Source organism: Chiloscyllium plagiosum, chromosome 11 (assembly GCF_004010195.1).
Source record: "Chiloscyllium plagiosum isolate BGI_BamShark_2017 chromosome 11, ASM401019v2, whole genome shotgun sequence".
NCBI classification, from domain to species: Eukaryota; Metazoa; Chordata; class Chondrichthyes; order Orectolobiformes; family Hemiscylliidae; genus Chiloscyllium; species Chiloscyllium plagiosum.
The window spans coordinates 64861351-64887646 of NC_057720.1; the positions used below are offsets into that span (position 1 = coordinate 64861351).

General features: G+C 40.6%; 2 protein-coding genes across 6 annotated transcripts in view; one reads left to right on the forward strand and one right to left on the reverse strand.

Annotated features, from left to right (window-relative positions):
* abl2 (c-abl oncogene 2, non-receptor tyrosine kinase) overlaps positions 1–6310 on the reverse strand; it is a 141135-nt gene extending 134825 nt beyond the window's left edge. For 3 of the 5 annotated variants that reach the window (XM_043699569.1, XM_043699570.1, XM_043699568.1), the window contains exon 1: positions 5679–6310. In XM_043699569.1, the coding sequence (XP_043555504.1) occupies positions 5679–5850 (172 nt within the window). In that variant the 5' untranslated portion in view covers positions 5851–6310. The remainder of the gene's footprint in view (positions 1–5678) is intronic. The other 2 variants (XM_043699572.1, XM_043699571.1) reach the window with 1 other exon arrangement.
* A 122-nt stretch (positions 6311–6432) lies between these two features.
* soat1 (sterol O-acyltransferase 1) overlaps positions 6433–26296 on the forward strand; it is a 105608-nt gene continuing 85744 nt past the window's right edge. The window contains exon 1 of the mRNA XM_043699579.1: positions 6433–6919. Within this exon, the coding sequence (XP_043555514.1) occupies positions 6900–6919 (20 nt within the window). The 5' untranslated portion in view covers positions 6433–6899. The remainder of the gene's footprint in view (positions 6920–26296) is intronic.

Here is a 26296-nt window from a genome sequence, read left to right on the forward strand (position 1 = left end):
CCAAGATTACAAACCTGACTGCCCCAGCCGACCTATTGTCTCAGCCTGCTCTTGCCCCATCGAACTCATCTCCACGTATCTTGATACTATCCTATTCTCCCGGTCCAGGAACTTCCCATATATGTAGGGGACACCACACATGCCCTCCACTTCCTCCAAGACTTTAGTTTTCCTGGCCCTCAACACCTCATATTCCCATGGACATCCAGTCTCTATGGCAACTCTATGCGCCATGACGAAGGCTTCCAAGCTCTCAGTTTCTTCCTCTCCCGATGTCCCCATCAATACCCTTCCACTAACACTCGTTTGGATGAACTGGTCCTCACTTTCAATAATTTCTCCTTTGAATCCTCCAATTTCCTCCAGAACAAAGGGGTAGCCATGGGCACCCACATGGGTCCCAGCTATGCCAGTCTCCTCGTCGGGTACATGGAACAGGCCATCTTCCGCAGCTACACCGGACACCATTCCCCACCTTTCTCTCTGCTACATTGATGACTGTATCGGCGACACCTTGTGCGCCCACAAGGAGGTTGATCAGTTCAAGTTCATTAACACATTCCACCCCAACCTTAAGCTCACTTGGACCACCTCAGACACCTCCCTCCCCATCTCCATCAATGGTGACCAACTCAACACAGACATCTTCTACAAACACACTGACCCCCACAGCTACCTGGACTAAACTGCCTCCCACCCTGCCTCCTGTAAAAATCCTATCCCTTATTCCCAATTCCTCCACCTCCGCCACATCCTCCATCCCAGGAGGACCAGTCCCACCACAAGACACACCAGATGGCCTCCTTCTTCAAAGACAATTTTCCCTCCTCAAAGGAAGGCATCATCATGTGATGCCCTCCAGTGCATCTCATCCAGTTCCCGCACCTCCTCCCTTGAACCCTACCCCTCCAACCGCAACAAGTACAGAATCCTCCTGGCTCTCACCTTCCTCCGCCATTTCTGCCACCTACAAACAGACCCCATCACCAGAGATATATTTCCCTCCCCACCTCATCTGCATTCCCTAAAGACCATTTCCTCCAGAACTCTCTTAACAGGTCCACCTCCCCCACCAACCCACCCTTCCCTCCCAGCACCTTCCCTTGCCACTGCAAGAACTGCAAAACCTGTGCCCACACCTCCTCTCACCTCCGGCCAAGACCCCAAAGGAGCCTTCCATGTACAGAGATTTACCCTGCGCTTCCACATTATTTACTGTATCTGTTGCTCCCTATGTGGTCTTCTCTACCTTGGGGAAACACAACGCCTGCTCTTGCAGAACTCTTCAAAGAACATCTCCGGGACATACGCATGAAGCAACCCCACTGCCCCATGGCCGAACACTTCAACTCCCCCTCCCACTCCCATTCCGCCAAGGGCATGCAGGTGCTGGGCCTCCTCCATCAGCAAACCCTAGCCACCGACACCTGGGGGAAAGGACACTTCATCTTCTGTCTTGGGATCCTCCAACCACACGGGATCAATGTGGATTGCACCAGTTTGCTCATGACCCTTCCCCTCCACCTTATCCCAGATCCAACCTTGCAACTCAGCACCTCTACCTGTCCATCTTCCTTCCCATCTATCCGCTCTACCCTCCTCTCCGACGGATCACCATTAACCCCACCTTCATCCACCTATCGGACTCTCAGCTACCTTCCCCACAGCCCCACCCCTCTCCCATTCATCTCTTCACCACCTTGACACACAAGCCTCATTCCTGATGAAGGGCTTATGCACGAACTGTTGATTCTCCTGCTCCTCAGATGCTACATGACCTGCTGTGTTTTTCCAGCACCACACTCTCGACTCCATTACTTTTGTTGACTACTAAGTCTACTCCCCTCGATTCTTCTGTTCTGCTTATTTCTATTGCTCTTGTACAAGGATGAATTATGATGGCAGTGAACCCTTATCACAGTAACTTTCTCAGCAATCTTAACTAGAAGTACTACAACATCTGCCATTTCTCCCTCCAAAGCACAAGATCAGAATGGCCTTATGTCAAACTGATAGATATGAACTTGCACAAACAATTTTCTATTCAAGAATCCAAATGCAGCAATCCAGTCATTGCGAAGCAAAGCAATCTCTTTCTTCCAACAATCAATTTAATTGTTTTAAAATGGCATAATAATAAACCATTCAAATATTTGCCTGCATCGCTTACTTGTTTCCATGCATTGACACTCATCACCTGCATTGAGTATGGTTTCCTGAAGAACCTGAAATCACATGTAATGCTATGGACCAATAGTGTGGTATCGCGGTCTGCTCCTGAAACTGTCCTGAATATTTCCAAACTGGATTGCTACAGTTTTTATTCAAGTTTTTTTCGCAAAAGAGAAGTCAGAGTGCGTCTTGAAATGTACTGAAAAAACAATTGAACAGTCTGCCACGTAGCTCAGTACTAAACAAACCTTGTTCAACAAATGTACAAAAGACTCATCAACAACATCATCTTGCAAGTTCATCTACATAGTTAACATCGGTTGCACCACTTGAGTATCATTCTTCTGCATTTTGAATACGATGTTTAATGAAGACATTACAAAGCTAATGGATTGTTGGAGCAAATGGTGGCTCATACTGAATCCAAACTGCATATTTACATACTAAATAAAAAAAAATTTAAAAGCTGCAGAAGCTGTAAATCAGAAACAACAGAAATTGCTGGAAAAGCTCAGCAGATCTGGCAACATCTGTGAAGAGAAATTTGAATGGCCTTACTTCCGCTCCTATGTGTTATGGTCCGGTGACCCTTCCTCCAGACCTGAAACGCTAACTCTGATTTCTCTTCACAATTGCCGCCAAACCTGCCAAACTTTTCCAATTTCTGTTTTTGTATGTATTTACATGGATGACCAGAAATTATAAGGTGATAGCTATCCAACATATTGGGAAAGACTCGAGATTGGACCTTGTCCACTGCAAGTGTTGCAAGAAAACAACTGAAGCAGTCAAAATCAGAAACATTCTACAAAACAAACTTCTTGTATCTACATAGGTTGCTAATGTCAGAACTTCCAAACCTCATCGCTTATATGACTATAGTCTGCAGCAAATACTGAACGCCTGTTTCATCAAACACCTATATTACCGACACTCTCTCGAATGCAACAACACACATCATTACTGTAACCCTCTACACAACACCCATCCTCTGACTTCCTGTCTTTGACAACATAACTACCAAATATCCACCAACTGATGAGGGGTTGGCTGCAACCATCTATACTGTAACTCTCTAACCACGATGTGATGCTGACATGTTCAATAGCATGCTTTTTATCTCAGCCCCCATATGCAGCAACCTTTCTGAGCAAGATCCATCAGCAAACATTTTAATCAATGGAAAGGAAATATGGCAAGTTACTAACCAGTTCCTTTTGTCAAGCGCCATCTGTTAAATAGTAGACTTTGAGCCACCAAGGCAAGATTGGTCCTTTCTGAAGCATTTCAGGGCCAATTGTACTGAGGAGTCAGCACAAAGTTGTTTTGCACTTGTGTAAAAAGACAAATAATGCTGCACATGATCAGAAATATCCTCTCTGCAGTAGGGGCGGCACGGTGACTCTGTGGTTACACTGCTGCCTCACAGCACCAGGGACGCGGATTCAATTCCTAACCCAGGCGACTGTCAGTGTGAAGTTTGCACAATCCACCCGTGTCTGCGTGGGTTTCCTCTGGGTGCTCCGGTTTCCTCCCACAGTCCAAAGATGTTAGGTCGAGTTAATTGGCCACGCTAAAATGCCCATAGTGTTAGGTGCATTAGTCAGGGGTAAACGTAGGGTAGTGAAATGGGTCTGGGTGGATTATCTTCGGAGGGTCGGTGTGGACTTGTTGGGCCAAAGGGCTTGTTTTCATACTGTATGTAATCTAATCTAAATCAGTGGACTAGTAATCTTAAAATCAGCAAATGAGACAGTTAGCAATTGGCTTTGCGGATTTGTATTCACAAAATTGATGGAGATTTGCAAGCAAGGTTAGTTGACATTTATTGGGAGAAGAAGAAATGGGGGATAAAATCAGACTTAAGATATAAATTCCTAAATAAATTAGATGAAATACAGCAGCAAAAGATACTTAGGTACAAATATAAAATGCAATTCTGGATTGCTGCGATCCTGGGACTCTTAGATCCATACTACTCTTTTATAACTCAAATGCTTATTAAATTGCAGTTCATTTGAAGCACAACCTTCTCGATTATACATTTAGCCAAGGCTAATTACAACATTGAAAAAAATATTGGATATCTCAGAGGCTTCCTGAAAATAATAGTTGCTGCAAGGAAAGTGGTCCTGCAAACCACAAACACCCACTGGATAGACTCAGTAAGACCCAGTAACATATAATTTAAGTACATCCACTTGGTCTTCCTCCAGAATCACAATGTCTGAACGCCTTAGCTCAGTTTCTCGGACAAATACAAGAAGCATTGCCCTTTTCAGGCTTCAGATCTATTCTCAGTTCATCACATTCCATAATTTCATTACACTATCAGGTGGATGGTAACTGTTCCACCTCAAAAAGTACTCTCAGCTGCCCACAAATGAACATTCAAAAACATTTACACCATATAAAAACAAAAAAAAAAGGAATGCTCTTATCTCAATAATTCAAGGATGTTAACAAAATCTACAGAACGTGTATTGATTCCACACATTTTCACATCACACAATGTTCCAGAATACACAACCTAAAATTTGGCAGAAAGCCAAAAAAGAAATATTCAAAGGATGGTCATTAGTTTGGTGCAAGAGGTCAATTATAAGGAACATGGAAATGGTGCATACATAAGCCAAATGATAATGCAGTTTTGAATGTAAAGCCAGACAGTTTAGGGAATGACTAGAAAGGATGCAGTGATTATAGTCAGAGACATTCAACAGCTCTGATCTCCAGCATCTGCAGTCCTCACTTTCTTCTAGAGACATTCAACAGGTCAGGGACACAGTGATGGGGCTGGATGCTATAGACAGTGAGCGGACAAATCACACAGAGACTTACAAATAAGGATAACCATTTTAAAATCCAGGTATTCTGTAAGTCTACATTCGAGTAGGTTAGTAAGCACGAAAGAACAGATCAATGAGAATGGGTCCAACATGAGACGTTAGGTAAGAGTAGACTAGAATCGCCAAGTCTAGAAGTAACAGTGGCACATATGAGTTGATTCAGGGCAGAATGCCGCATTGCTAGTGATGGAACTGGGAGGCCTTGGTGATGGCAGGGTGGTGTGCGAATACCACTTTATAATACTGAAAATGTTACAGGGCAATCCGGACTACAATTTAAATCAATTCATTAAACCCTGACTTTCGTTCGGCAGAAAATTACACTGATTTGTAATCGTGCGCGCTTCCCAATAATAAACCCAAGTAAAATCGATGACTACCCAAAAGGTGCGACATGCAGTGTCTCAAATTTGGAAATAAAATCATTCTTTTGGGAACATGCACTGCGCTGATTTGGGATTACTGCTATCACTTAGTGAGGTGAGCTACCGTAATGTTCGTGCGAGATGTTACCGCTTCTCACCAACCGACGAACAGCAAAGAGAGAAAGTCATGGAATTAAAAACAATGGGGAAAGGATTTGTCTGTATTTGTGCTGCAATTAAATGATGAGCTCCCGGTCCCCACATACTTTGTACACACAGCGGCAAGTCTTACCATGGTGACTGAAGATGTTACAGGCGGCTTCATTACTCCTGGCTGCTGTGTCTCGCCTCCTTGCCCCGTGCCCGGGCCTCGAAGTGCCAACCCTACCCCTGCCGGGCTGGACTGCCTCCCCGACCGCACCAACACCAGCAGCTCCGCCAACGCGGGCCTGCTGCTGCCCCATCCCCGGCCTTTCCAAGAGTGTCCGTCCCGAATCCCGGTCTTTCGGAGCCGTTTCCTTTACATCCTCACCCGCTGCGCTCTCCCACTCCTCGGCAGGTTTATTGTGTCGCTCTGTGCTATACCCGGCGCGGCGCGGCCCGGCCCGGCTTCCTCTCCGCCTGATATAGACTCACAGGTTAGGTTGGGTTAGGGTCGCCACCCGGTCCCCTTCCCTCAGGCTGAGAGGGGTCGGGGTGGGGTGATTCTTGTCTCTTTAAAGCGAAGGCGAAACACCGTCCTTTGCAGATACCGCAGGGGAAAGGGGCGGGCGATCACTCTTCCTCGGCTCTGGTACAGCAGCCGCTCACTTCCCACCAACTCCGCATCCGCCCCCGTCCCGCTGTCCCACTGCAAACGCCTGTGCCCCGAGCCACAACGAGGCGCTCTGTTTCACGGTCCTCCGAGGTGGTCCTCCAAGACTCTCCTCCGTCATTGGTCTTCCGACATGGTCCTCCAAGACTCTCCTCCATCATTGGCCCTCCGAGATGGTCCTCCAAGTGTCGTCACTGGTCCTCCGAGACTCTCCTCCGTCACTGGTCCTCCGAGATGGTCGTCCAAGACTCTCCCCTGCTGTCGAGCATGGATAGAAGCAGGTGTCAGTGCTTCAATTTGAGTTAATGACAAGAATGGATATTTCTGAATATGAGAGGACTGAATACAGCTCTGAGCTGATAACAACGTCCTGCTGCTAAATCTAAACGATCGAATGGAAGGATGTCGAGTCTGAGAAGGGACACCTCAGCTGAGTTTATCTGGCCTAATTTTTTCACCTGTGGTGAATTTACGGTTAAGAACAGCACATTTTACTTTCAAAAATTTGCAGTACGTCCATCGTAGATGTGACACTTCAATGATAATGAATTATTTCTCGATGAAATGGAAACCTATTTTCCTCTGTCGCATTATTGCGTCTCAAGAATAATTGGACGAACTTTACAAATAATTTTCTGGAATTCCAGTGACGGTTGCTATATCGACAAAAATGTGATGTCTTGAGTATTAACTGGCATCATGGAAAAAGCTGCCAAAAGGTACATTCCACCACGACAGTGTTTTTATTTCTGCTATTCATCCAGAAAACTAAGTGCCTTGAATGATGTGTTGAATGATCTCATTCTTCCATAGGATAAATGTATGAGATAAAATAATAATCAAACCAAGATGCTGAAGATCTGAAATAGGAACAGAAAATACATCTGTGAAGAGAGAACCAGTTAAGATTACAGGTCAACTGTGTTTCTCTCTCCATGAATGTTGCCCAACCTTCTGAGTACACTGAGCATTTACTACTTTTAGGCTGCATTTATTTTCTTAAGAGATATATTAACAAGAATAACATTGTCAAAAATTTACAGAATTGGTGAAATCACCATATCATCATTACTTTAATCAGACTCTGGTTTCAAAATAGTTTTTAGCAATCCAAAAGCAGTAATATTGGGTGTGATTTGCAAGGCGTGATCCCTTTACTTCTCAAAGTCTTTATTCTTCCAGACTCTGTAAGTAGCTGAGATTTACATTATTCTGAATACAATGTTTTTGTAAAAACTGGATGGAAGTTCATGCCTGACAAATTATTACAGTTCATTGGAGGAGGTGACAAGCACGGGATATAAGGGAATGATAGAGCTGATATTTTTGGATTTCTGAATGGCATTCCATAACGTACTGCACATAAGACTACTTATTAAGGTAGGACATTGTGTTGGAGGTAGTATATCAGCAAGTATAGAAGAGAGAAAATGGCATAATGAGATACTTTCAGGATTGCAATCTGTAGCTCATGGAGTGCTGGGTCCACAATTATTTATAACCTACTAATGACTTGAATGAGAGAATTGAACATACTATCAGATGACCCAAAAATAGGCAAATAAACCAGTCTACAGAAGGATATTCATAGAGACAACAAAAACTGCATGTGCTGGAATCCAAGAATATACAGAATAGAGAATGATATAGACAGTTTAAATAGGTGGGCAAAAACATGCCAGATGGAATATAAAGTGGGTAAATATGAAGTTAATGCCAGAGGAAAGATCACAGAAGCGCTTCACAGGAGGCTCCCAAGCACTGAGGATGTCACCTAGACAGGGGACGAAACGTCTGCAACACAAATTCTCAGCTCGGTGAACAGAACCACAACAACAGAAAAGAAGGTTTAAGTATTATTTAAATGGAAAAAATCAGAAGAAAGTTGCATCACAGTGGGATTGGGAGGTCCTTGTACCTTAATCACAAAAAGCTAGCATCCAGTTCAGTGGGTACGAGGGAAGGCAAGTTGACTGTTGGACTTCATTTCAGAGGCAATGGAGTATAAAAATAGAGAAGTCTTGCTAAAATTACACAAGACACTAATCAAACAACAGCTGGAATACTTTGGTCCCCATCTGTAAGAAAAGGTACCTTGACATTGGAGAAAGTCCAGAGAAGTTTCATGAGGTTGATCCTGGATCTGGAGGGATTTCCTTATAAAAGTAGGCTGAATAGGTTGTGTTTTGTAGTGTTGTAGCAATACTATTCAAATTCATGTGGACAAAGAGTGTAGATGTATTTTTCTTCTGGCAAAGATCTTCATTTAATTCAAAGCTGGAGTTGCAGGCTGAGCCAATGCTGAACAACAATAATGTTAACTAGGTTGCATCAGGAAAAGGATCTGGAAATCTTCTAGGGCACACTTGTAACATTTTTACTTGATCTGGGGTCCTTCAGTTATACTCAAATTTGGGCATCATTTTAGTGGAGAAAATTGTGGTTTGAGGAAATAGTGCTAAAGAAAAACTGGAATGCCATGTTGGACAGAAAGATGGAATCAGGTTCAACAATAATTTTCAAAAATGAACTGGGTAAATACTTGGAAAGGTGAAAAAACGTTGTAGGGCTATGGAGAAAAAAAAAACAGGAACATGAAACCAACTGGGTGGCTTTTTCAAAGAGCAGACACAGGCCTGATTGGCAAAATGGCATCTTTTGGGATGTTAAGCAGACAGTGAGTTACAAATCTTAAGTAAACTATAGTGTATTCTGTTAAGGTTTTGAATGCTGTGAACAGTCCCTAACAAAAAGAGGTGAGACACTTGAGCACTAGAGACGGTACAAATAAATTTCAACAATCTCAGTTGAGATGCAATGTTGTATAAAGTGGGGCTTTTTAGCCAAGAAAGGAAGTGCCTGAGATAATATTAAATTTAAGTGCATAAGGTAGCTCAGGGAATGGAACAAGTAAAGCTGACGTCATTGGCTAAGCTGAATTCCACACTTTGGAGAAGGGAGAGGAAAACTAAACTAGTAAAAGTTATGATTTGGAGATGCCGGTGTTGGACTGGGGTGTACAAAGTTAAAAATCACACAACACCAGTTTGTAGTCCAACAGGTTTATTTGGAAGCACTAGCTTTCGGAGCGCAGCTCCTTCATCAGGTGGTTGTGGAGTGTAAAATTGTAAGACACAGAATTTATAGCAGAAGTTTATAGTGTGATGTAATTGAAATTATATATTGAAAAAGACCTGGATTGTTTGTTAAGTTTCTCATCCTTTAGAATAAACAGGTTAGTTTCAGTTCTTTCATGTGTAAATTGCAGAACCTTTTTAAAAATGACATTCTCAAAGTCACCCATTGTTACAGGTATGTCATTTAGTTCATTTACAATGAACTTTAACAATTGATGTCATGTTGGCCTAGATAATGCATTCAAGGTGTGAGCTGCCCTGTGTGAGACTGCCTGTGCCACAATGATTTGGAGTTGCCAGGGTTGGACTGGGGTGTACAAAGTTAAAAATCACACAACACCAGGTTATAGTCCAACAGGTTTAATTGGAAGTACGCTAGCTCTCAGAGCGTTGCTCCTTCTTCAGGTGATAGTGGAGGACTCAACCCTAAGACACAGAATTTATAGCAAAACTTTACAGTGTGATGTAACTGAAATTATACATTGAAAAATACCTTGATTGTTTGTTGAGTCTTTCATCTGTTTGAATACCATGACAGTTTCACTTCTTTCATGTGTAAATCACAAAACCTTTTTTTAAAACTTGCATTCTCAGGTTAGCTGTAACAATGTGTGATAGTGAGACAATATGTTGAAGGTGTTAGCCCCCTGTGTTCTCTGTCTCTCAAAAGCTAGTGTTTCCAAATAAATCTGTTGGACTATAATCTGGTGTTGTGTGATTTTTAATTTAATGAAAGCTAAATCTGACATCAAGAAATATGCGATGAATACACAATCAGCCCTTCAGCAGATTTACTGGAGAAAGCAAAATCAAGTGCATATTTAAGAAACAAATGGAGTAATTGGAGTGGACCACACTTAGGTTTTATCTGGTGAAATAGTTTAGGTGTGCCATATGAGCTTCATTATTAATTATCTTGTGACACAGACAGGCAACTTTTTTATACTTGAGCAATGCCTTGGAAGAACAACAGCCAAAACTTTCATTTACATGTCATGTACTTGAGCCGTCTTCTCATGTCATAAGGCAGTGTGGTTAAGATAACACCTTGCATTAAATGAACCAATGAAGAAATGAGCCACCTACATATGAACACAGGAGTAAGCCTTTCAGCCCTTCGGGCCCCTTCTTCCATTCAGTGAGATTGAGGTTTATCTATGGCCTAATTGCCCATAGCCCATGTCCCTCTTAATGCCATTGCTTAACAAACAAATTATCTATCTCAGATTTAAAACTAACAACAGACGTAGTATCAACTACTGTTTGTGAAAGAGAGTTCCAAACCTCCTCCATTATTTGTGTGTACAAGTGCTTACCAAAACCTGTCCTGAATGGTCTGACTCTAATTTTTAGACTATGTCCCCAAGTTTTCGATCCCCTAGCAGTGAAATTAGTTTATCTTTTATCTTCTTTGTCTTTTCCTTTTAATACTTTGAAGACTTTGATCAGGTCATCCCATAATCTTCTAAACTTTAGAAAAAAAAGGCCAAATTTGTACAATCTCTCCTCATAACTTAACTCACGAAGTCCAAATGACATTCTTGCAAATCTATGTTGGGCTCCCACCAAGGCAAATATATTTTTTGTGATGGCAATGTATTCTCCTTCATCATTATATAAGTCTTCACTTTTATAATACTCTACACAGCATTTAATTTTACAACTGTTCACTCTTCCATGGGTTGCCCCCATCATCAAGACCTTTCGTCAAAAAAAATCCTTCTTTTACCTCTGTACATTTGTGGAACTCTTTGGTTTGCACTGACCTTTTCATTGGGATCACTACACTGATTAGAGACATGACTGTTTCCCAAGTTTTCACTTAATGCAGCTGAATTGACACACCTGCAGGAAACTCATACTGATGACACCTGCATCTCTTGGAATCATGTGTATCTGTTCGTTAGGTCTCACATGTACAACATACACAGAACTTTTACTAAACTTCAAATTGATCTATTTTGAATTACTCATCTCCATTGTAGATTAGTGAGTAAAATCAGTGTTCAATGAAACCAGGTAATTCCTGCAAAAAAAGCTGCTACTTTGTATAATTGGGCCAGATAGTCTTTCAGAGAACTGGTTCTACAACGTAAGCTCCCCATTTAATGCAATGAAAAGTGAGTTAACTAGGTCTTTTCAATTTCTAACTGTTGATGACATCATATTTTTAATGTATATTTCTTTCTCAATGTTCAAAAGAAACAATGATTTTCTGATTCAGTTAAAATATAGCCAAATCTAAAGATTATGGAAAAGACGCACAAATTGTGGTGTAGGATGGATGTAATCAGAATTACAAGGAGAGGGGTAATATTTACCAGCTTCTATTGTCCACTCAATTGTCATCAGGTGTAATTTTTGTTTTTCTAAATTGGACCCAATGGTCTTAGTGTCATTTTGAATAACACGTGAAAGAAGACATCCTTCAGTATAAGACTAAAGCATGAAAATCTAGAAGGTACAAGATTTTAGTTTCGTGTTTGCAATGAGGTAGAAAAATACTTTCCAAATGTTTCCCATGTAACCCCATATAGAAGTTTTGCTATGACATCTTAGTGAGCATTATAAAGCCAAGCAGCAGGGAGGATATTGGGATTAAAAAAATGAAGCAAAATATTCAATCTTTGGGGATTTGTAACAGATTTCACTGGTGTTTGGTTTCTGATTTTAAAAAAAGCCAAAGGTCAGTCATGCCAACCATAAAATAATTCAAAGATTTAAAGAGTTCCCGGCTGTTAACATTTGGTCAGAGTGTCAAAAGGAAGGCTCACAACGCCAGAATTTTATCTCGCAGCCTATCATGTTGGGAATTTCTGACTTGGCATATCCCAATAGAGAAGCAGCTGGAGTCACGCTATTGACATCAGTACTTCAGGTCTAAAGAGGGGACAAGTCAGTCAGGATTCTTGAAGTGGTTTGCTGAAGCAGTGACAATTTGCTTAAACTTAGATCCAAAAACAGATTTATTTAGTGCTTAGACTGAGCGCTTAGCTGCGTTAGTAATATATCAGTTTGTTTTTGTAGACGTAGACTTTCTTAGCAGTTGAGCAAAATCAGTGAATCAGCGATTAGTGTCTGAGCCAGTGAAGCTCTTCTATGATCATTTGGACTAAAATCTTGTTTCTACTAAAGATTCCGAAAAATAGAGAGGTAAAACAAGATCGTGTTTGCCTGTGATCCATACTTGATTTTCAATTGGACATGGTACATGAGTGACAATCAGTGCATTTAAAACCATAAATTGGCAACATCTTATGAAGACATCGTGAGAAATTTCAAGAAAGACAAAAAAAACTTCCAGTTTGTAAGTTAAGCAGAAGTTAAAATTAGCGTATTTAAAATGCCTAAGAATCTACACATACAACAAAAAAATGCTCAATTCATAAAACAAAGAAATGCAGATGCTGGAAATTGCTGGGAACCTCGGCAGGTCTGGCAGCATCTGCGGAGAGAAAGCAGAGTCAACGTTTTGGGTCTAGTGACTCTTCAAAACGAATTACTTAAATCATGTTCACTTCAGACCATTTCTAGCGCCATTCAATTTGGCAGAACTTTCATAGAATCTCCACAGGTAGAAAGAGGACATTTGGCCCATCAAGTCCACACCAAACCTCTGAAAGGTATATCTTTCCCTGTAACCTTGCATTTACCATGGCTAATCAATCTAGCCTGGACACTACAAGGCAATTTAGCATGGCTAATCCACTCACCTACACATTTTTGAATTGTGGGAGGAAACCAGAACATTTCAGTTGAAGTCCATGCAGACACTGTGAACATGCAAACTCCACACAGACAATCACCCAAGGCTGGAATTGAACCAGAGTCCTTGGCACTGTAAAGCTGCAGTGCTAACCACTGTGTCACCATGCTGCTCCTTTCAGAGGAGAAATATTAAAATGGGAGTTCTGAATGACAGAAAAGAAATGTGAATTTGACTCCGATCAAATATAGAAAGAGAATTAAAAAAAAATAAATGTTGGATTAAGAATAAATGAAAAAGGACAGGGAAAGGAAGGATATACCAAGTTTTGAAATCAAAGGAGAATTTGCTCTCAGCAAGATTGAGAATCACCAATTTGAATTGGTTCCTTTCTGGACTAGAGAGATTAATTGGCCTTGTATCAACAACTACCATGCCGTTAAAAGGATATCTACATAAGTTCAAGCCCAAAAGTTCTTTGGTGTGTCCAATGGGCAATTAATGCAGGAATCCAATCTAAAAAATGTTTAACAGTAATAAGATGGTCAAACCGCTGTCTCTAAGAAGCAAATCAAGCATAAGTTTGTGGAGATTTGCAATGGATTGCATAACTCTTCAGCAGTGGATCTGCTGCTTAAATTGTGCATGAATAAAAGTAAGTTAGAGATAATGATGGAATCCAAGGTAGACAGGCAGAAGGCTAGAAGCAAGCCAGGCAGCATCAGGAGGTGGAGAAGTCGATGTTTCGGGTGTAACCATTCTTCAGGACTGGCTCTAGTGAATGTCATGCTACTTTGAAGAGTAAAGAAGTAATCGAGGATCCAGATCATTATTCATCAACATAGACAGTCTAGTCATTATCTTTGTTATTGATGGGAATCTAATGTGTGCAAATTGCCGTGTTTCCTACATCACAACAATTACTCAACCTCAAAAGTGCACCATTGGCTGTGGAGTGCTTATAGACTAGTGGTGTTGGTAGAAAGCATGATATAAATCCTGATTTTTCTTTCTTTAATAATTAATTTATTTCTGAAGTGTAATTATTTGTAAAACAAACAGCATCCATTCTTTATTGGTGATAACTCACCGAAAGCAATGTGATGAATGACCAGGCAGCATTCTGTTGGTGCTGATTGTGGGAGGGCAAAACTCCCCAGGTCCCTACCATCAACTGTATAAGTCGAATCCTGGTTTGCCTTACCTAAATGGAATACCTCACATTTTATCTGAATTAAACTCCATCTACCACTCCTTCAGCCATTGATCCACCTGATCAAAGTCCCATTGTACTCTGAGGTAAACTTCTTTGCTTCCACTACACCATTTATTTTGGTGTCATCTGCAAATTTACTAATCCTACCTCCGATATTCACATCCAACTCATTTTATGGAAAGCAGAGGTCCAGCAAATATCTGTGAAACGGAAACAAAGACAGAAATTTATGGAGAATTCACCAGATCTGGTAGCATCCATGGAGAGAAAGCAGAGTTAACATTTTGGATCCAGTGACCCTTCGGACCCTGCTGAGTTTCTCTAGCAATTTCTGTATTTGTTTCAGATTTCTAGCATCTGCAGTTCTTTGGTTTATTTTATTTGTGAAACACTTCTACCTTCTACCAGTCTGAATAACTATGTTTTATTCCCAAATTAATTACTGTCCTGAACTCAGGTGGTAATCCATTTTGCCACTTCTCCAACTCCACATTCTCTGGCTAAGCTGCATGTAAATTATACTTACTGCATTACCACTGTCTCGACTGTTAACTCATTAAAACAGAAGATAAGGTCAGTCAAACAAGATTTTCACTATTGAAATCCATGCTGATATTTCCAGTTTAGGTGCTCTTCTTTAGAGGGGTGCTATTATTTTTGCATAACTGATGTTATATTGATTTGTCTATAACTCGCTGGACACGTTCTATTTCCCACATCTTAAATGTCAGAATTGCATTAGATATCTAACAGATTTTGTATACTATTCCTTAATGCCTCTGTTGGCTCTTCTGATTGTTTAAAAATACATGGATGCAATTCACCCAGACCAGAGGCCACATCTTTGGAGACTGATTAGTATGTCCTTTTATTATTCTAGAATGACATGGCTCATTGTTCACACCATGTGTACTATGTTAGTGTTCTCCAGGGTTGGGTCGCAAATATACTGGTGTTGTTTACAAACATTATCCACACAGACTTATGATGAATAACGCAAGATTTTTTTTCACATCTGCAGTGCAGGTTAGACCATCCTAAATCATTACATTTGATTCTTAATTAGAAAAGGAAAAAGGACAGAAGCTGGTGAAGTTGTCCATTAACCACTTAGGCAAAGTAAATTTATCAACAACAATTTGCATCCATTGCAGCAGACCCAGAATTGTAACAGTCACTGGAAGTTAGATTGGATTACATTACAGTGTGGAAACAGGCCCTTCAGCCCAACAAATCCACACCGACCTGCCGAAGCGCAACCCACCCATACCCCTACATTTACCCCTTATCTAACATTACGGGCAATTTAGCATGGCCAATTCACCTGAACTGCACATCTTTGGACTGTGGGAGGAAACCGGAGCACCCGGAGGAAATCCACGCAGACACGGGGAGAACGTGCAAACTCCACACAGTCAGTCGCTGAGGCGGGAATTGAACCCAGGTCTCAGGCGCTGTGAGGTAGCAGTGCTAACCACTGTGCCACCGTGCCGCCCAGATATTAGTGAAATATAATGATAACTATGAATAAAAAGTACAATGTATATGCTGAACAGAGCATCAGTTTCAAATATAAAGGTAGTAAAGAGATACTGCAGTGAGGATCAGGAGTCTGGCATACAACACCATTATATAAGATGATATTATATAATGTATGTTATATAATCATAATATGCATCATTTAGATGGAGGTCAGAGGCTACTAAACGATTTAAAAAGGGTCTTTTAATTATTCATGTTTGAATAATTTATATATCATGTTGCATTACTACATCGCATTCATATCTATTATATAATACTTTAATAGTTGAAAAATGTAGTGCTGGAAAAACACAGCAGGCCAGGCAGCATCCGAGGAGCAGGAGAATCGACGTTTTGGGCATAAACCCTTCTTCAGCTCATTCCTGAAGAAGGGCTTATGCCCGAAACGTCGATTCTCCTGCTCCTCGGATGCTGCCTGGCCTGCTGTGTTTTTCCAGCACCATATTTTTCAACTCTGGTACTCCAGCATCTGCAGTCCTCACTTTCTCCTATAATATTATAATAGGCAAAATGCATTGGATGTCTAAAAGAATCAGTATGTCTCCAGCAGAGTTTGGAGGGCGAATGTAACAAAAAGAGTATCATAATAACTAACTGGCTTCATCAACTATATTATGAATTTGGTATATATTCAAGCATAAGTTGAAAAGTTTGAAATTTGTGTCTGACTGAACTAGATAAAGTAGGCATTTGGTGTGCATAAATGGATGAAGCTTAACCATCCATGGCATTAGTGTGGAAACAGGTCCTTCAGCCCAACCAGTCCACACCGACCCTCCAAAGAGTAACCCACCCAGGCTTCAATTCTGATTAATGCACCTAACACAACGGGCAATTTAGCATGGGCAATTCACCTGACATGCACATCTTTGGATTGTGGGAGGAAACTGGAGTTTCCGGAGGAAACCCACGCAGACACGGGGAGAATGTGCAAACTACACACAAACAGTCACCCGAGGCTGCAATCAAACCTGGGACCCTGGTGCTGTGAGGCAGCAGTGCTAGGCACCGTGCCGCCCTATGCAGAAATATATCTAGTTAAGTTAATTTAACAATACACTATTAGAAAGATCAATCTGCAACAGTAATAGATCTCCTTCTACAAATCATATTGATCCACTTTCAGAAAATTGGGGCAGCATGGTGGCTCAGTGGTTAGCACTACTATCTCACAGCGCCAGGGACCTGGGTTCAATTCCAGCCTGGGGCACCTGTCTGTTTGCACATTGACTATGTGCATTTCCTCCGGGTGCTCTGGTTTCCTCCCACAGTCTAAAGATGTGCAGGTTAAGTAAATTGGCCATGCTAAATTGCCCATAGTGTTCAGGGATGTGTAGGTTAAGGTGCATTAGTCAGAGGTAAACGTAGGGGAACGGGTCTGGGTGGGTTATTCTTCGGATGGTTCGTGTGGACTTGTTGGGCCGAAGGGTGTTTCCACATAGTTAGGATTCACAGTTAGGTTTACACTTACTTTTCAGAGGAGAATTCACCCCGATCAGCTTTCTCTTCAACAGATCAGTCAAAGCATCATTCACAAGGTGGTTGTCTTCTGCCTAGCCTCTCCTCATTAGATTTCCCTTCATCTTGAGACTGTGGCTGCTCAGGCTTTCTGCCAACCCATCTGATACTATGCTTTATCCAGATTATTCTTTCGTTGTCTGAAGGCTGGGCTGACATATTGGAGGCGATGATGAATTTTGCTCTCTGCCTACATTCATTGAGAAAATAGTCCACATTATCCTGGATTCTACTGTGGATCTCAATAGATGGTGGAAGTCTTTTGCTGTGGGAGTTGATTGGAACTTTAATTTTCTGAGTGAAAGGCCCAATTTCTCATATGTGAAGGCAGCAATTCCCAAAATGGGGATTGGAACTCCATTTGGAGTAACAAGCTAAAATGTAGTCACAAATTCTGCAGAAATAAAGACAGCCATGGAGCTCTGTTCAATTATAAAGCTGTTCGCCTGCACCATTGGGCCCTCCTCTCACAGCTTGACATCCACCCACTATCCACAGAGAGGTTTTAACAATTTTGAAATCTCAAAATGAAATCAGATTGGGAATAAGTTTGGGAATCACTATGGTATGGAGAAGGAGTCAGAAATGACCTGCAGCTCATTTTCACAGTGAGGGCGCACATAAGTAATGTTTGTGTCTTGAAATTCAATTGATTTTGGATTGAAGGTAATGTAGGGTGAACAGTTTCCTATCAATTCTGTAAATATATAGTTTCTGCATACAGTTAACCTTAATGATTGCACCTCTTGTGACAAGTGGTGCCAACGTTCAACCCATTGGGCTTCGCTTTGCGCCAGATTTCTGTTTTACTCATTGGTGTACTTGCCTTTGTGCCCAACTATTCTCCATCTGACGACATGATGTGGAGGTGTCAGTGTTGGACTGGTGTGAACAAGTTTGAAAATCACACAACACCAGGCTATTGTACAACAGGTTTGTTTGGAGGTACTAGCTTTTAGAGCACTGCTCCTTCGTCAGATAGCTAGTGGGACAGGATACATCGGACACAGAATTTATAAGTAAAAGATCAAAGTGTCCTGTCTTTTACTTTTGATCTGGTGTTATGAGATTTTCAACTTTGTCCATCCGACATAGTCATTCTTTGGTTTAGAGTCATCAATAGAGTCATCGAGGTCCACAGCACAGAAGAAGCCCTTTAGTTCATCGAGTCTGCATCAGTCGAAAACAACCACCTATTTTCATCCCATTTTCCAGCACTTGGCCCGTATCCTTGTGTGTATGTCTTGGCATCACAAGTATACAGTGCAATACTTCTTAAATGTTATTAGGGTTTCTGACTGTATCATCCTTACACCCAGTTAGTTCCAGATTCCCATCATCCTTTGGGTGAAAAACATTTTCCTCATATCCCTCTAAACCTCCGGACCCATACCTTAATTCTATGCTCATTTATCATAGATCCATCCACCAAAGGCATAAGTTCCTTTCTGTCTAACTTGTCTAGGCTCCTTATGATTTTATGCATTTTAATCATGTCCTCCCCCCATCTACACCAAGGAAAACAACACCAGTCTATCCAATCTCTCTTCATCACTAAAACTCTCCACTCCAGGCAACATCCTGGTAAATCTCTTCCGCACCCTGTCCAGAGCAATCACATCCCTTCTATATTTGCTTTGGCATCTGGTCAGTTAACATGGTTTCTTCTCTTGAGCCTGAGTTGCTGATCTATTTACTTATTGCCTACTGTCTTTCTAATGCTCTTTTAACTTGCATTTTGTTTCTTTAGATGTATCGTTCCAGATTATCTTTGTGCTGGTGCCCAGTGTATTGAAGCCAAGGCTATTTTGGTACGAGTCATTGAGTACAAGTGTGGTCCAACACTTCTGAATTGGAGCATGAGGAGAGTCAAGTGAGGTGTTGGGCTTCTTGAAGGTAGCATCTAGGCTCCGGGACAGTGTGGCCAAGGCGCCAGGAAGCCAGGAAAGGTGGTACCTGGCCCCTCAGTCTTGGGGAATTAGAAGATGCAGTTTGTGAGGAAATTAACACACCAGATATGACGAAAGAAACTAATATGACTAAATACTAATAGGACATTTGGACCTGTAGGGTTGCATCTGAGATTTTAAAGGAGGTCTCTGCAGAGATGTTGGATGCCTTCCATGAATCTTTAGATTCGAAGAAATCCATTAAAATGTTAACAACCTTTACCATTTCACTACTTGAAGAAATGATACTCCACCATTTAAATTGTTCCCTTTTTAGATGGCCTAGGCTGTTTGATGTTGCAGGAATATAATTCTAGTAATTAAGAAACTGATAACAAGAAGAATTAATTGGAAGGTTGTATGGTGACTATAACTGCATCCGAACATACAAAGATTTTCACTCCACCCCTGCTCCACCATTCAGTAAGATAAGAGCTGACTTATTATTTTCCATACCCATCAGCCCCTGCTTAACAAAAATCTTCAGCCATAGAAATATTCAGACTTTGTAAGTTCCAACAATACACAAACCTCTGCAAGAAAATAATTCTCTTTATCTCTGCTTTAAATGGGCAACCGCACCCCTTATTTTGAAGTAGTGACCTCCTAATTCTAGCTTCTCCCACAGGAAGAAACATCCTATTTATATGTACCCTGTCAAGACTTTGAGTCAAGGGACATTTTTATAATATGTTATGGAATGTGAGTATCACTGGCAGGGCAACATTTATTCCTGTTTCTTAATTGCTTTTCAGAAGGTGACATTAAGACATTTTCTGAAACTGCTGCAGTCCATCTCATATTGGTACACCCAAAGTCCTGTTACTTAGGGAGTTCCAGGTTGTTAGCTCAGTGTCAGTTAGCTTATCCCAGTTCCAAATCAGGATGCTATGTGGCTTGGAGGAGAATTTTGATACAGCAGTGTTCCTGTGCAAGTTCCATGGAATGTATATTCTTCCTTCGCTGAGGGGACAAAATTCCAAGCAATACTCCAGGTGTGGTCACATCAAGGTTCTATATAATTGAGCAAAAAGGCATCATACAGACCAACATACCATTTGGCTGAAAGAAAAGCTTAGTACTTTGATGCTGGAAATTTGAAATTAAACTAGATGCTGGAGAAACTCAGCAGATATGGTAGCATCTGTTATGAGAGAAACACTTAACATGACAAGTCCAGTATCACTCTTCTTCGGAACTGAAGGGTTTGGAAAATCTGTTGAAAAATAGAAAGAGGAGCAAATGAACCAGAGGCAACAAGAATGTGAATGGTAATGTAGAGGCGTTACAGATGAAAAGTTAGTGTTAATAGCAAGAATTAAGTCAGTTCTACTAAGACTACAACCATACAAACAGGACATAGGAACAGGATGGGGAGATGCAGTTTGAATTTCTCATTGCTTGGTGTGCCTCCTAACCTATTAACAAGGATTTTCAAGCTACTTCTGATGTCAATACTTGCCAATCTCTCACTATGTAAAAAAGACCCTGCACTTTCATTCCTCCTGCCATTGTTGGTCACCCCATACTTATTAACATGATGTTCAATATGCCATGTTCTTTCAGCCAGTCAAATCCCTCTGAAGCCTCTTTACATCATCCTTATATTTCGCTCCATCCAAATCATTGTTATGAAACTGCTGGGGCCAAATACCCAAATCTTGTAGTACCCCAGTAGAAACAATCTGCCAATTTGAGATTGACCTATTTACTCCTACATTTGTTCTACCTTTATATAATTGCACTGGTTATTTATTAAGGAACCACAACATGCAAAAATCACAATAATCATATCTCTGCCTTACCTAAGTATTTGGCAATTGTTTCACAAAGAGTAATTGTTTTGAAATTATGTTTGTCAAAAATTGATTGTTGAATTAGTAATGTCAGTGCTGCATCAGGATGATTAAACCTGATTCATACAAAACCGGATAGTCAAGGTTCAATCCTTGGGCAGCGCTGACTGAGCAAGTCAGTGCCTGTAGGCTAGGGAGGGAAAAATTCATATTCTTCATCAGTAATCGGCATCCATTAGGTGCAAATGTGACATGAAGCGAGGGAAGGATCAGTTACAACTTTCCCTTGTGATTGACTAACCTGCTGAACACTCATTGTCATGACTTAAACTTGAACAGTAACCACATTGCAATGAGACAGAATAATGAGGGGAGCAGCTGCACCACTGATTTTAAGCAGAGTAGACACAGTTTCTTCTATGCTTGTCACCTCCGTCAAGATGCTGAGTCATGCCATATACTGTTTGACAGGTGCTGTTACTTCTTCCCATTCATGTTGCTCTGTTCATGCCTGAGGCTAGATTTCACAAAAGAGCAATTCAATCTATTTGTTCTCATTCTTGCAGAATACCAGCTGTATGACAACTTTCCCACTACAACTTTTCAGTGTTCACCTGCATTTCCTATTTGAATAAAAGACTGTGCTTCTGACAATGCAGCATCACCGATTATTCTACAGATAATTACAATATGGATACAAAACAGATACCTTTTTAAATGTTGAATGAATGCAGAGAAGAGCTGAAAATGTGTTGCTGGAAAAGCGCAGCAGGTCAGGCAGTATCCAAGGAACAGGAGAATCGACGTTTCGGGCATAAGCCCTTCTTCAGGAAGTCTTATGCCCGAAATGTCGATTCTCCTGTTCCTTGGATGCTGCCTGACCTGCTGCGCTTTTCTAGCAACACATTTTCAGCTCTGATCTCCAGCATCTGCAGTCCTCACTTTCTCCTGAATGCAGAGAAGCCCAGTTTCTGGGAATTGATTCTTGATGTATTCAAAACCAGAGAAAAAGGTGGACTCACTCACACCTTGGGAATTATGGATGAGTCTCAGAAATTGTCAGTCCTTCCAAATGATGAAAAATAACACTGGCAGGCTGTATTGCCTGAAGCTGAATGAAATTGGATTATGAACAAATACAGTCAAACTGAAGCAATATCAAAGCAGAACATATTCAGTACATTTAAAACAATAAAGAATTAGATTCCTTACAGTGTGGAAACAGGCAAGTAACCCACCCAGACCCATTTCCCTCCTAACACTAGTGGGCAATTTAGCATGGCAAATTCACCTGACCTTCACATCTTTGGATTGTGGGAGGAAACCCATAAAGCCACAGGGAGAATGTGAAAACTCCACACAGTCACCCAAGGCTGGAATTGAACCTGGGACCCTGGTGCTGTGAGGCAGCACTGCAAACCACTGAGCCACCATGCCACAGTTCAGAACATCTGTTTTTTTGTGGCACAGTAACTATGTGCATAATGATGAAATGCTTGTAGATGAATAAACATTTGTCTCCATCAATATACTCTATCTGAATTAGCAAAAAACCCTAAAATATTTTTCTGTGTCAGTAAAACACTCATTGTGGAACTGTCAATCGAAATGATTACAAGTGTCACCTCTGGTTGATTGGTCATCACTAAGTTAGAATGTAGTAGGTGCAAGCTAATGAATTTGAATTAAAGATCAAGGTTGACATGCCAGTACAGTACTGAGGAAGTATATATTCAGAGGTGTCATCTTTTAGATGAGATATTAAAGGAAATATAAAAGTTGTCTTGTCATTATTTCAAAAAAGTACACTGAAGTTAGCTCTCAGTCAATATCGCTAAAATAAATTATCAGGTCATGATCACACTTCTGTTTTGTAGGAATTTGCTGTGTCTAAATTGGCTGGCATTTCCCTTACACTACAATAGTGGCACCATTTCAGAAGTACTTAATTAGGTGTGAGGTGCTTTGAGCCATACTGCACTTGTGAAAGGCACAATATCAGACAAGATTTCTTTATTTCCCTCAGTGACAACAGGCCAACACTCCAAAGATGGGCCAGAAATCCCAGAAGATTAAATCATAAGACCATAAGGTGTAGGAGCAGAAGCAGGTCATTTGGACCATTGAGTTGAGAGTGTATTGTTGGAAAAGCACATCAGGTCAGCAGCATCCGAGGAGCAGGAAAATTGACTCCTGATGAATGGCTCCTGATGAAGGGCTCCAGCCCGAAATCCCGATTTTCCTGCTCCTTGGATATTGCCTGACCTACTGTGCTTTTACAACAACACACTCTCAACTTTGATCGCCAATATCTGCAGACCTCATTATCTCCCATTTGGACCATTGAATCTACTCCGCCATTCACTTTGATTTTGGCTGATCTGATAATCTTCAACTCCACTTTCCTGGTTTATTACCCTAACCCTTGATTCCGTGAATGATTAGAGATCTGTCAGCCTTGAATATTCTTGAAAGGAATTAAAAGGACAATAAAGAGTCTTGATAATTACAAAGTACATGCTTACACTCAACAGATGTGACCATGGGATGATTTACTGGGATAATATATTTGTGAACATGTAATGATTTGATTTGACACTATAATTGTGCACAGATGTGAATATGATTGAATAGTAAAGTCATGTGTACTAACATAGAATGTAGAATAGAATGAATACTGTTGGATAGAGATAAGAATTTGTAAATATGTAACCTCTATATTGTTATCTGCATGAATAAATGCTTCGACAAAGAAATCTAAGTCTTGTTTGGTCTTTAAGGGACTGGCGGGTAAAAATTTTCCATTTTACTTCATCACCAAGCTCTACTGCCCTCTGTGGTAAAAATGTCTGAAAGAAAAGAAACCTCCATCTTAAATGAGTGACTCTTTATTCTGAGATTATGTCCTCTCATCCTAGACTTATCTATAAGGGGAAACAATCTCTCCACATTCTATCCTGTCAAGTCTTTTGAGAAACTTATGTATTTTAATATTTAGGTCTTCTTCCTGCAAAAGTGCATAACCTCACATTTACCTATAATAGATTCCATCTCTTAAGCTTTTGCCCACTCATTTTACCTGTCTATATCCCTCCTTAGCCACCCTCACCACTTACCTTCCCACTTAGTTTTGTATTATCCACAAACTGGAGGATAGTATGATCATTTCCATCATCCAAGTCATTATATTGTGAATAGTTGTGGCCCTGGCACTCATCGCTTGGCACTCCACTAGTTATAGTTTTCCATCCTGAAAATGCCCCCTTTATTCCAACTCTCTGTCTTGTATTAGTTAGCCAATGCTGTATTCATGCATTCCAATATCATCCCAATATCCTGGGTTCTTTTTAAATGGCTTTATGTGCAGTATCTTATCAAGTGCCTTTATCTACCTTCAAATAATTCTTAAGAAATTTGTCAGGCATGATTTCCCTTTCATGAAGCCATGCTGATTTATTTCATTATATCATGGTTTTACATGCTCTGCTATTTCATCCTTTATACTGGATTCTAATATTTTCTCAATGACAAATGCTAAGATAATCGGTCCATAGTTACCAGGTTTTTTGTCTCCCTTTTTGAATAACGATGTTACATCAGCAGTTTTCAAATCCTCGGCGCTTCTGAACTGCTTTGTAAATTTATCTGGCTTACAGCGGTGTTGATGTGGTTTTCTGTAGGTGCATCAAACCCGGGTCATTTTAATGTAAAATGTTGGTTCCTTTTCCAATAAATTTGAAATTGTAGAGTGATGTTCATTTCTCTAACAAAAATCAATTCACTTTTTCTTTGGGTCTGATTTTAACTTTCCTTAAGTGAATAGATTTTGCTGAAATAAATCCCCCGTCTTTGTTGCAGTAGACACCCAGCTAAAAATCAAGTTCCTCCTGAAGTATGTGATGCAGTCAGTTGCAATAGTTATCCAATAGATTTTTATGTTCGGCCAAAGATTGCAGAATGGAAAATCTACAATACAAATCTAAGGTATTACTTTAGAAATAGTTAGGCCAGTTTATCCAGTGGATATGAATTTAAATTAGTTCAAATTTAATTCAAATTAGATGGGCCCAAAAGAAATAGGAACAGGAGTAGGCTGTTCAGCACCTTGGGTCTGCTGTGCCATTGAATAAATTATGACAGGTCCAACATTCCACTTCCCTGCATTTTCCCCAAAACCCTTAATTACCCTACTGATCAAGACTCTTATCTATCTCAGCCTTAAATGTACACAGGGATTCTGCCCCAAAGGTCTCTATGGCAGGGAGTTCCAAAGATTCACAACTCTGAGAGAAGAAATTCCTCTTCAGTTTTAAATTGGCACCCTCCGGTCCTAGACTCTCCCATAAGGGGAAATGTTCAGCATTTACCCTGTCAAGTCTTTTAAGAATCCTACATATTTTAATAAGATTATCTCTCATTCTTCTAACCTCCAGAGAGCAGAATCCCAATCTGTTCAGCCTTTTCTCAGAAGATGATCCCTCCATACCAGGGATCATCCTAGTGAACTCTCAACTGCCTCCAGTACAATGTTATCTTTCCATAATAAAGGGACCAAAATGACTCACAGCACTCCAGATGTGGTCTCACCAGTACCTTGAACAGTTGCACAAAGACTTCCCTACTCTTATACTCCAACCCCGTTGATTACTTAGTGCATCTGTGTGCTAGCTTTTTATGCTCTGTGCACAGAGCCACCAAGTCCCTTTGTGATGCAGCTTTCTGCAGTTTTCTCCATTTAAATAATACTGTTCTTTTGTTTTTCCTTTGCAAAACTAACAACTTTACATTTTTTCCCACGTTATACTTAATTTGCCAATGTTTTATCCACTTAGTTAAGTTATCAATATCTCTCTGTAAATTGTTAAAAATCACACAACACCAGGTTATAGTCCAACAAGTTTAATGGGAAGCACACTAGCTTTCAGAGCAACGCTCCTTCATCAGGTGATAGTAGAGGGCTCAATCGTAACACAGAATTTATAGCAAAAATTTACAGTGTGATGTAACTGAAATTATACATTGAAAAATTGATTGTCTGTTAAGCCTTTCATCTGTTAGAATACAGTGATAGTTTCACTTCTTTCATGTGTAAATCACAAAACCTTCTTTAAAGTTGCATTCTCGGGTTAGCTGTTAACAATAGTGACAGCTAGACAATATGTTGAAGGTGTTAGCTCCTTGTGTTCTCCGTCTATGACCTGATGTTTAGATTGATTCCAATCTAAAAAGTGA